Below are 12,025 nucleotides of genomic sequence, written 5' to 3' on the forward strand. Positions count from 1 at the left end.
TTCAAAATGCCGGACTTGTAGGTATGCCAACTAGATTCAATGTCCTTTGAAACTTATAAGATACAGTTCTTGCAATTCACGAAGGCGAATGGCTCATGCTTGTGTTTAAGTCGTATCGGTATAAGTAACGTACACTGAATGTGTGCGTGTGCGAGCGCTTGCTCGCGACTGATTGGTTCGACATGCACGCACACTTACGCAATACCCGTGTATCCGACGTAACCACAAGTAAAGTCCACTCGCCTTCGTGAATTGCAAGAACTGTACCAACTTACAGGTTTTAAAGGTTAGATTGTAGATAATAAGACGGGCCAGACGAAACTAAAAGGATTTCTAGTTTTACTAAGTACCTTAAAAGGGGAAAAAATCTTTTAGAAGCCATGGTAATTAACCTGCGTAATATATTTTCTGTTGGAACTTAGGTTCGTTGTCGTTCTCGTCTAGTATCTTTATCTTAACCGTGGTGACGCTGATGTCCTGGCTGTCTGTGCTGTTGTCTATGGAATTCAAGATGGCCGCCGCGTGTTCGAGCAGAGGATTGTTGCTTGCGTAAATCGTCATCGAATATTCGTCTTGCTTTTCTCTGAAATTAATTTATTGAAAAAATCTAAATATATAAAAGGAAAAGGTGACTGACTGACTGACTGACTGATGTATCAACGCACAGCTCAAACTACTGGACGGATCGGACTGAAATTTGGCATGCAGATAGCTATTATGACGTAGGCATCCGCTAAGAAACGATTTTTGAAAATTCAACCCCTAAGGGGGTACAATAGGGGGTTGAAATTTGTAAAGTCCACGCGGACGAAGTCTTGAGCATAAGTAAGTCACCATATAAAGTAGTTGTGCGTTTATATTCATTGTTAAAAGGAACGGTTAGATTTTAATTTAATTGAGTTTTGTATTTGAGTGTAACCAAAAATTGGCTTTAAAGAAAGTATTTTTAATGTCTTCATTAAAACAAACTTAAGTATAGTAAAAAAACTATAGTAAACCTTGCTCACCTGTCGAAGGTCATATTAGCTCTAATAATGCCTTGAGTCCTGTCAAGAGTGAATGCTCCTTCTCGGTTTCCTTCGAGGATATGATAGTACACCTTGCCATTTTCACCAGAATCTTTGTCTATTGCTTTAACATTGCCTGAAACAAAAATATTAGTTATTGTGAATTTATCATTTAAACATCCAAGTCATCTTCGATTCAAAAAAACAATTGCTTAGTATAAAAAAATCCAGATGAGTTTTTTGGCGAAAGCGGTAGTTTATTCAAATTCTTTCTTTTAAGACAGTCAATTGGGATATTTGGCACTTACTTATATTTAATTGGCTCTCTATACTCTGTTCTTATCAGTATAGTAACAAGCTTTTATTTCAGTCGTACTGGATTTACGCCCCTTTTTGACCAGCATAATTTCCAGATTTGTCTAGCCGTGACAAACCCGATTTTACAATGGGCACCGGATATTAGACTTAGCGCGTTTCCATATTACACTATTTTTTTAACCGACTTCTTCACGTTAACACTGCATTTTATCTATCAGGTGCGATTGCAGTCGTGTCATCAAATAAAAAAAATATCTTACCAACAATAATTCCTGGTGGTAAATTCTCCCGCACAGCAAATTGGTGATGCCTCTGAAGGAATCTTGGCGCGTTGTCCTTGTTGTCAACTAGTACAATGGTCAGCAGGCGTAGTGTCTCAAATTGAGCTGGTGTACCGTTATCTGCCGCTACTATTGCTAGCTAGAAAAAGAACCATGTCACTTAGAGATAGGAGGACACCTTATTGGGAGGGAATATGGATTGTTTTACAATGGCCGGTGGTTTTCTCACTATCATGCGGTGCCATATGTGGCCATAATATTATCTAGTTCTGACAAGTTTGAGTCATGTGTTCGATATTGAATCCTGAAGCCCTCAACGTGGAAAACGAAGTTTTTAATCACTAGGCTAACAATTTATACTTATACTAGCTGACTCGGCGAACTCCGCACCGCCAATAAAAGTTGTCTGAACTTATCTACATAGACTTTATATGTTCTCACATTTTAAACCTTCTTTGAACTTCTACAAATATTTCTAAACCAAAATTAGGCTAATCGGTTTAGCCGTTCTCGATTTTTTGAGGGACTAACAAACGTCAATTAATTTTTATATATTTATAAATTTATAGATTAGCGCTTGGCAGCAATCAGACCTAGCTGGCAAGTGATGACACTGTCTAAGATGGAGCGACCTAGAAGATTATTCACTCTCAACTTGAAGGTATCCACATTAAAGTTGGAGGGGAAACAGATGCTGGAAGGGCATTCCACATCCTAGCAGTTTGAATTAAGAACAAGGACGCAAATCGCTACCTACCTGATATTCAGCCTGTTGCTCATAATCCAAGAAAGTTTTAGTCCTGAGTTCTCCAGTACTGGGATGTAGACTGAACTGCGCCGCATTCTGGTCATCCAAGCGATAGGAAACCCGACCGTTTTCACCTGAATCCTCATCCGTTGCTTGGATGGTCGTTATTAAATAGTCGGGTACTGCTGCGTTCTGGAGAAACATAGAATAAATCGTAAAGTTAGGTAAGACTAAATCCTGCATTGTCTAGTGGTCAAAGATTATTTATCAAGGACATTAATTATGAATCTATAGTACGCGACAGGTCGAAGCCCCCACGCTAACCTGGTGTGGGCGAGAGCGGGTGACGTGCGGGTGTGCAGGGCGTCCCCCCACCTCATATCCCAATTGCAATCTCAACCTGTCGCGGACTATAGCTTACATCGCGGGAACGGACATAGACTACTTTTTATCCCAGAAAATTAAAGAGATCGCACGGGATTCTTAGAGGCCGTTTTGTATGAAATTTGGTACAAAGACACAGGCAACTTTTTATCCCGGAAAATCCCACGAGATTTTGTAACACCAAATGATAAATCCACGCGGACGAATTCGCAGGAATTCTCTAGAACCCTATAATTATGAGTCCTAACAAATTGCGAAAAAATTAGCTTCAAGCCAATTATTTCCTCCAGAGGTCCTCTCTTGAAATTTTCAATGAGGTCTTAGTGTACTCCTCGTCAAAATGGTTTTTTGATAAACTTTAATAGCTGGAGTAACTAATTCCAACCGGAGCAAAACTATGGAACTGGCTACCAATCCAGAAGCTAAGGAGAAAAAGATGACTTAAGGCTACGTACCGCTGGTATCTCCACTGTTCTCTGGTCAGGAGGTGGTAGCACAAACACGGGACTATGTTTGTTCACGCTCAGAACTATTATATCAACTCGGGCCGTGTCGTGATGTCCCTTTCCAGCTTCGTCCCTCGCTGATACCGTTAGATGGTAGGTTGTATCACCGGTAACAGGTTTGGCTGGGTATATGATACCGCTGTTTGGGTCCACTGAGAATACTCCTGTTGACAAAACAAAACATATTTAGAAATTAGAAAGATACTCAAAAGCATTCAGTACTCAACCTAACAGAGTACCAACTGCCGACTGCCAAATGAGACCAGTATTAGACAAAAGATATACCAAAAGGGTCATATTCGTTCTTATTCGTTATATAAAATGACGCGATGTCATCGTGTACTAATAGTACATCCCGGTGTGTATGTAAGTCTGAATTTAAAATGGCCGCACAACAGAACAGCTGTTATGAAGCCGCCATCTTTTATCTAAATGTTCAAAGTACCAAATACTAAATATCTCTTGCTTTAGCGGTGAAGAAAAACATTGTGAGGAAAGCTGTATCCTTGAGAGTTATCCATAATGTTCTCTATGGTGTGTACGTGCCAATCAACACTCGGCCAACGCGGCGTGGTGGACTATGACCAAACTCTTCATTCTGACGGCAGACTCTTGCTCGGTGTTGAACCGGCAATAGGTTGTTGATAATCTGCCACAAAGCCCAGGAAGTTTTACTTCAGCCACGTCTCCTAATGTTTATTCTACTTACCGGCCTTAGTCTGTTCCAATATGCTGTACATGACCTTCCCGTTGATCCCTTCATCGTTATCCTCAGCCAGGACCTGCAGTATCGCGGCGGGAGGATTCAGCTGTAGGTTTTCAGCTATCGTACTCTTGTACACTTTCTGGGTGAAGACTGGCGGATTGTCGTTGATGTCTTGGATTTTTATGTGAACCTTTGGAAACAGAACCTTCATCATCATCGTCATCATGATTAACATCGTGTGCCCTCTTCTTAGTAGTAAAAAGTAGCTTATTTTAAATTCGGGTAACTAAGCCCCGTCCACCTCTTACATCCATTTGCCAACCATTATCGTCTTTTAACGTAACGTATAATATAACGAAGGAGAGAACTGTGCTCAGAATTATTTATCAAATTGATTAAATTATGAAGACGGCAGTGGGCGGGGCACATAGTCTGAAGAACAAGGTGCTGGAATGGCAACCTCGTACCGAAAACCGCAGAATTGACAAACTCCTACTTAGTAGGTGGACATAACATGATATCAAACGAGTCGCAGGGAACCGCTGTATTCAGAATGCGCAAGACCGCGGCGTGTGGAAGTCATTAATCAGTTTTTTCATTAGTTGGAAAGTTTTTCAGAAAATACGTCCAATAATTCTATGTAATCTCAACACTTACAGGCACACTAGCAGACTTCTTCAAATGATCAGGAGCATTATCTGTGGCTACAACACGAAACCGCAGGTCTGAGGTTATTTCCCGGTCTATAATGGAACCTTCTGCTACAGTTATAATGCCTGTGGTTGGGTCTATGTTGAACAGTGATGATTGTTCGCCCGATAGACTGTAGGTCACTTTGCCGAATTCACCTGAAAATTGACAGAAGATTAGAACATAGTCTTACGACAATGTTAGAAAGGAAATCAGCTTCAGTTCTACTGAAATGTCTCCTGCCTATTTAGTCTTCTATCAGATTTCGGAGAGGTTGCTCAGGAATTCCTCAATTCTGTTCCTCCTTTGCATTTTACCTCAGAACAGCGAGAAAGCGCATGAGCGTTGTTATGCAATCTACTCGCGCGAAAGTTTTCTGATACGAAACGCCCTTCTGGCGTCCATGTTTCCTGCCACGTATACTAACCTAAGTTTCTTTAAGACAAGAGTGAACCTCATTACCTATTTTCCATAAGGCATCAATGTCATTGATATTTATTTATGTTCATATTTCAAAAAATTAAAATATTATCACGAGCATAGCGAGCGTAATATCCTACCTTCATCAGCATCTTCTGCTGTAACATTAAGCACCAAAGTCTCTGGTTCAGAATGCTCCACCAATACAGCAGTGTACTTTGGAGCGAGGAACCTTGGCTCCTCATCATTCACGTTCACCACCTCCACCAACACGCCCGCCGATGTCGACAGCTGCGGTACTCCCGAGTCGTATGCTACCAGGGTGAAGTTTATGGAGTGGACTTTCTCGTAGTCTATGCGCTTGATTGTTTTGACGACGCCTGTAAAAGAAATTTGTGTGAATCGACCCTTAGGGATCACTATTTAATTGTGTCCTGCGATACGAAAAGTTGCAATACCTGAACAATAACTAATTAACAACTTAATTTGGGAGAATAATAGTTTGTGATTAAACCCTAATAATTATTCATGATGGAAGAAAAGAATTTTTTACAATACGTATTTTTTGCCGGTCATTTTCTGTGCAAGGTCGCCAATTCAGCACCTGGGGACCCCAACGTCTGTCGGTTCTTCAAACTATGTGCCCCACTCATTGTTACTACAATATCGCAACCTTGCGACCCATTAGTTACTTTGGTTCTTCTACGGATCTCATTTCTCACTAGGTCACATAGAGAAACTCTGAACATTTTTCTCTTTCCTTCGCCCGCTAAGTGATCCTGAACTTTATGAGGCCCATAGTTGGGAAGCATATTATCTCAAATACTTATGTCATCACTGGCACCACGCACTATTTGAATAATTCAGTCTTCAGGCACTGAGAAATTTTGGACGAGAATAATTCTTTGAAAACATAATGGCATGGCGGTCTGGTCTTACCTGTAACATTATCGATTTGGAAGTATGGACTGGGCGGATAGATGACAATAGCCGCTATGGGAGTTTCCTTGTCCATGGCCGTGTATGTGTTGAGAATAGTGCCGATCGGCTGTTCTTCCAGAATCTTCTCCACGTATGCTGGTTGGCCGAACACTGGCGCGTGGCGGTTCACGTCCACGATATTTATTATTAGCTCTCCTGAAAATGAACCAGAAAAGAGGTTGCAGAATTTTAAAACATTACCGAAGATAGAAAGACAAATAAATCATGATAATTTCTTGGTTGAGTAAGGTGAGAGTTAGAAGTGTAAATTGAAATGGCAAAAAGCTTAGTTAGCTATAATTCGCAAAACCTATAGCAAATCAAGTTTTTTGTTTGTTATCGTTTCCTTTTCCATATTGCCTCGAAGCTTCTGTTATGCTGCTGTAATGAAGCTGCCTTTAATTGTACAGTTTTCTCTTTTTTCTTTTTTATTGTTGTATATGGTGTACAATAAAGAGTATTTTTATTTTATTTCTTCTTTATGTATCATAGTCTCCCGCAAAGGAACGCTTTCTTCTAACCAACCTGATGACGGCGCTCAATGGTTAAGAATATGTGCACAATACAATAAATATGGTAGTTTACCATCAGTCCTCTGTAAGGTAGGCGCTGAAGCGTCAGTAACAGCTACTGGTAGCGTGATAACAGCTGCTCGGTTCCTGTCCAAGTGCTGTGATACTGACACGCTGCCGTTTGGCGACACGCTGAACCACGACCCGAATATACCTTCTTCCGATACCTGGGAACAAAATAATTACTTGTTTACGACTTATTTAAAATCAGCTGCAACACAAAAACTTACATTTAAAGACTTGCCTACAAAAGAACAAGCAAAGTGGATAGCAAAAGTCAGTATTCTGAGCGCCTATAAATAAGATTAATAATGTCATTAGGTTAAAATTTTAAAAGGTGGGGTATAGGATATTTTGTTGCCGGATAAATAAAGGTTATCACGGTTTTTATAGCTTATACAAAAGCGTGCAAAAGGTAAATAGGTAAGTAATTATTTTATTTCTCCACTGAACAATATTTACAATTCACGCTTACACTATAAGTAAATCTTTACGTTGTAACGAAATATTTAATGCCAAGATTTTACCTCCTTCCCATTTTTGTCTACAGCCCGTATGACTCTGTCTGTAGCCAATTCATACACTAACTGTCCATTGTCCGTAATATCCGGGTCCACAGCTATGAGATTGTGCAATATGGTCCCGACTTCAGCGTCCGCGGAAACTTCAGCCCTTTGAATGCTTGGAGTAAAGTTAGGTTTCTTATCGTTTACGTTGATTACGTGGACGGTTAGCTCGGTGGTACCTGTCAGACTTGGGATACCTAAAAATATAGGATTAAGAGAATTTGTATTCATAGTTGGATGACTGACATGACGTTCTTTTAAAAAAAGGGATTTGTCTGAACACAATATTATTATACACGTTGAACAGTTTAGGTGGCATGGCTCCACCCTGTCTAACCCCTTTGTTCAGACTAATAAGTGCCGCGTAATATGATGATATTGCCTAGGTATACTTACCAGCATTTGAGAATTTCAACGTTTCTATCAACGTTTGAGAATTTCAACGACTAGCCTGTCTATCTTGTAGTTTGGCCAATAGCCTTTCATAGGACACTCATAGGAAAGCTTTGCTTAGATCAAGATACCAACCATGAACTGTTTTCTACTTTTTATGAAAAGTGACTGTTTGCTTTATGCAAAAACTGCCATATCCGTCAACATGTGCAGTTAATTCCATTTAGATGTTGCTTGATGTTACTGTCTTTTGTGTATGTTGCTAAGTAATATTTTTCAAATATTCTGGCGAGTATAGACTATAGATGAAGTTGAGATATGTCTAGTCTACGGACTTGAGTAAAGGCAGAACTACAGTTTTCGTTATTTTTGCAAGCATGCAATTCTATTTTTAAGTTCACTTACCCATGTCGGTAGCGACGATCTGTATCCGGTACGTATTCCGTCTATCGTAGTCAAGTTTAGAGGCCACAGTAACCACTCCAGTTACATTATCAATGATGAAAGATTCTAAAGCCCCTTTCTGTATGCCATACTTGATCTCAGCATTGATACCACTATCTAGATCTGTTGCTCTCACTGCTGCCACCTCCGTACCTGATGAAATAATAACACTATCAGTATTGTTAACTAACATGAAGAGATCTTTAGTTTCTTGTTATTTTGAATTACATCTTGATCAATGTATGTATGAATGGAATTATGTATGTATGTATGTATGTATGTATGTATGATTGTATGAATGGAATGGAACCTTTCAATTAAATTCGCACCCACTTTTAATTTTTTTTTTAAAGAATATTAGTCATTTAACATGGCCTTTCCTCTCCAACTAAGCGTCAGGCTTGTGCTAGGAGTAGGTACGACAATAGTGCAACGGGCGGGGTTTGAACCGTCGGACCTTTCGGTTTTCAGTCCACGTATGGTCCACGTCTTTACCGGTTGAGCTATTGAAGCTCTATAAATAAAACCTATTTAAAATTTTACTAAAACGTTTAAAGAATATATGACAATATAATAATTTTCATGACTATGGCCTGCTATTCTGACCAAGATGATCATGAGGTCTGTCAGTGTCAAGGCCATTTTTCTCAAAAATCCTTATTTTGTCGAAATAATTATTATCACAATTCACATACTAAAAGAATCAATTATTACCAATAGCTGCATCTTCTGCAATACTAGCATCGTATTTATCGGTGTCGAAAGCCGGTGCGTGGTTATTTACATCTCGGATCGTGATCTCCACTTTGCAGGTTGCATTATGTACACCGTCAGTAGCCTAAAAGTTATCAAGATTTAACATTGTAATAAGTCAAAATTTGTTTGTTTAATAGCCGCACTCAGAGTCGCTTACTTAAAACGACACAGATTTATGTGAGAGATATAGCTGTCTCGTTTTAACTCAATCTTAAGTAACGATTAAGCGTCTCTGAGTGCGGCTGTAAGTCTTAACAACTTTAACGCTGATTAATTTATTGGAGAATTGTTCAATTAATTTCATTTCAACTTCCTTTTTTCATAAAACATAAACATTGTGGCTAATTCTGTTGTACACAATCCCTAAACTAAGTGACAGTCTTAACGTAATTGCTATCCCTTTCCTAATGGTCCCTGCGGAAAAGGATAGCACTAGATTTAGATCCGTCAATCTACTTTAAAGATTGTGTACCACAGAATTAGCCACAATACTGAGATAGGGTACTTTTATCTCAGGTTTGATTTTTTCGGTTATGAGCACTGATACGCAATTTTCCGTTTTTTTTTTATTTAGAGTAATAGCAGACAAAATAATTGAAAAAAGAAATTAAATCATTTACCACTATGGTTAGCACGATGCGATTTTCCTCTGTGGAATTCAAAATGGCGCCTCCCCTAACGGAAATTTTGCCGGTTATGGGCTCGATCCAAAACGGGGAATCCGGAGGGTAGGCGATTGAATAGCGGATATCCGATGTCGTATCTACATCGCGCGCTTGAACCTGGGGAAAAATAATGAACTTAAGTATTGAAAAAGGCTATGTATTGCCATTAGCCATGCATGCCCTCCAAAAAAAGCGATCATAGGCCTAGTGGATAAGATATTAGCCTTCTATTAAGAAGTGATTCGAGGAACGGTCCTGCGTACCCTAATTTTTTTGAGTATGTGCGTTAATATCCTGCGAAACCTGCATGCCTGAGAATTCTCGATAATATTCCCTAAACCCTTCTGAGAGGAGAACCGTGCTCAGTAGTGGGCCAACGATAGATTGAGATGATGATAATGATGACTAGACTACTTACCAATAACTCCGGTTCAAATTTAATAGCATCCTCGTCAATAGAAGCTCTGTAGACTGGGGTGACGAAAATGGGCGGATTATCATTGGAGTCGGTTAGAGATATCTGGAGGGAGACCACTGTCATTTGTCCTGCTCCGTCGTCATCTGTGGCCTAAAACAAAATCCATTTGGTAAAATTAATCAATTTATCTAGATTTCGTCTGGTAGTAAGTAGGTCGTTTGTCACATTTGAGGGTAGTCCCTACATATCAATCTTTTTAGGTTTGAACATTCCTTTGAAAGTTCCATGCAATTTCAATTCTTTAAACAAAATGTTTTGTGTAAACATGTGTTTAATTCACTCGGGAAAATTATAAGTTCTGATGTTTTGCCAAAACAAGGTTAGCGTTTTCTTCATATAAATACAGCCTAAGGGATGCCAAAAATGGTAGTTAAATTGGCTAAAATTACTCTGAACTTACCTTATATTGCAAAAAGTAATCCTTTCTCGTCTCGTAATCTAAACAAGGCGCTTTCCCGGGCGTGGGACAGGGCGCCACAGTGATAACTCCACTGCGGTTGTCCACGTTGAACAGATCTGCTCCGTTGCCTGATAGCTGGTACACTATGCCTTCTGTACCGAACCTAAAAATATTTACATGATTTGGTAGTAATTTTAAAATTCACTTAGTAATTAATTTAAAATTCATCAGTTCTATAAAGGAGGAATGGAATAAAAATGATGATAATAAAAAGAAAGAAGGAAAGTATTTAATTCACACACACGTCATATAGAAAAAAAAGGAAGGAATTCTATGGACATTCGCAAAAAGGAGTCTCTTTACAATTTTAGACACAAAATAAAACTGAAAGAAGAAAGTGAAGCCACGTAACATTGAGATCGTAATTATTGTATGTAGTGAAATAGATAAATTAGAAATAGAAATTGCAAGGTATAGTCGGCAAACGACATTCAATTTAAGTACCTATAGTAAAACTTTATGATCGATGTTACAAATATATGGAGTAGATCGAAAATAATTATTACCTTCCAGTATCCCTGTCAGTAGCTCTGATGGCCGCCACTCTGGTCCCTGCAGGTGCAGCTTCAGCTACTGAGGTGGAATATGGCTCATCAGCAAACTGAGGCGCATTGTCGTTGACATCTGTTAACGATACTGTCACACTTGCTTTTGAGGACAGCCGCGGAGATGTGTGTAGTTCTTCTGCTATTACCTATGACCAACAATAAATTCTCAGTTTTTGTTTTGTTTTATTCGATAGGTAAATAATCAATCAAAGGCATTTGAAAGTGTTTATCATAGAAAATTGTGATTTTCTTTATGGGTTATTAAATTATTTAGATTATATTAAGATACACTAGATTAAAATTTTATTATTTTACGAGTTCATAACTGGAATATGGCTTGGAATTCTACAAAGGCCAATTTTAGGACCCAACTTTTTTAACGTCTATAACTGACAAAATCACAACTTGACTGTAGCGTCGATGATGATGATAATATTAATTTAAAATTTAAAGAGTCAATGGCACCGATTCTAAGCACAACCTAATTTTAGAGTATTCGCATCCTCTTCTTACTATTGTAATATGAAAAGGACAGAAGCAGTTTGACATTTCTAAGTTTAATTTTTAGATGGTAAAACCCGTGATTTTAGCACGCACTCGCGAACCTACTGTTTAAATTTGTATTGTGCACTAAAATTTAGAGTCTTTAAATGTGAAAGTCATGTTCCGTTCCTTTTTTAGCATTAGTAAAAAGAAAAGGATGCAGATACTCTAAATTTAGTTTAGAGAGAGACTAGAGAATCGGGGCCAATATTAACATTAACGAGAGAAATAAGATGGTGAGAGAAGGAAAATCACATCTTAAATGTTAACAAAAATGAATAGAATTTTGAAAACAAAATATTACCTCTAAGATAAATTTTCTCTGATTCGGATCTTCATAGTCCAAACTCGAATTAAGTCGCAAAGTAACAGTGGCGCTGCCGGTTGCCGTAGATGGTTCTACAATGAATGCACCCATCTCATCCGATAGACGAAGTGAGAATTCAGAGTTTAGACCCTGAAATAAATCGGCCTACTTTAGAGATTGAAAAAAAAGATATTGTTTAGAACTACGTTTTAAAAAGCGAAGATCTTTTTGTTTTTGTAAATCTAACAGTGA

At 38.7% G+C, this 12,025-nt stretch overlaps 2 protein-coding genes across 5 annotated transcripts in view; one reads left to right on the plus strand and one right to left on the minus strand.

The window, feature by feature from the left end:
• Window positions 1-7,541, plus strand: part of LOC117986179 (synaptic vesicle glycoprotein 2C-like) — a 203,569-nt gene extending 196,028 nt beyond the window's left edge. Inside the window, exon 12 of the transcript XR_011237213.1 lies at window positions 7,531-7,541. The gene's annotated coding sequence lies outside the window, so the exon portion shown is untranslated. The remainder of the gene's footprint in view (window positions 1-7,530) is intronic.
• The window catches only part of LOC117986193 (cadherin-87A-like), a 290,214-nt gene that overhangs the window by 250,938 nt on the left and 27,251 nt on the right, over window positions 1-12,025 (minus strand). For all 4 annotated transcript variants that reach the window (XR_011237212.1, XM_069501318.1, XM_034973035.2 and 1 more), the window contains exons 11-28: window positions 11,771-11,923; window positions 10,882-11,069; window positions 10,316-10,478; window positions 9,856-10,005; window positions 9,393-9,554; window positions 8,731-8,854; window positions 7,978-8,169; window positions 7,141-7,376; window positions 6,627-6,780; window positions 6,000-6,197; window positions 5,201-5,440; window positions 4,608-4,798; window positions 3,954-4,140; window positions 3,194-3,408; window positions 2,364-2,546; window positions 1,586-1,745; window positions 1,008-1,143; window positions 393-583 (exon numbers count right to left, since the gene is read on the minus strand). Coding sequence is in view for 3 of the 4 variants with exons in the window: in XM_069501318.1 (XP_069357419.1) it covers window positions 393-583; window positions 1,008-1,143; window positions 1,586-1,745; window positions 2,364-2,546; window positions 3,194-3,408; window positions 3,954-4,140; window positions 4,608-4,798; window positions 5,201-5,440; window positions 6,000-6,197; window positions 6,627-6,780; window positions 7,141-7,376; window positions 7,978-8,169; window positions 8,731-8,854; window positions 9,393-9,554; window positions 9,856-10,005; window positions 10,316-10,478; window positions 10,882-11,069; window positions 11,771-11,923 (3,223 nt within the window). In the remaining variant the exon portion in view is untranslated. The remainder of the gene's footprint in view (window positions 1-392; window positions 584-1,007; window positions 1,144-1,585; window positions 1,746-2,363; window positions 2,547-3,193; window positions 3,409-3,953; window positions 4,141-4,607; window positions 4,799-5,200; window positions 5,441-5,999; window positions 6,198-6,626; window positions 6,781-7,140; window positions 7,377-7,977; window positions 8,170-8,730; window positions 8,855-9,392; window positions 9,555-9,855; window positions 10,006-10,315; window positions 10,479-10,881; window positions 11,070-11,770; window positions 11,924-12,025) is intronic.

This window comes from Maniola hyperantus, chromosome 10 (genome assembly GCF_902806685.2).
Source record: "Maniola hyperantus chromosome 10, iAphHyp1.2, whole genome shotgun sequence".
Classification (NCBI taxonomy): Eukaryota; Metazoa; Arthropoda; class Insecta; order Lepidoptera; family Nymphalidae; genus Maniola; species Maniola hyperantus.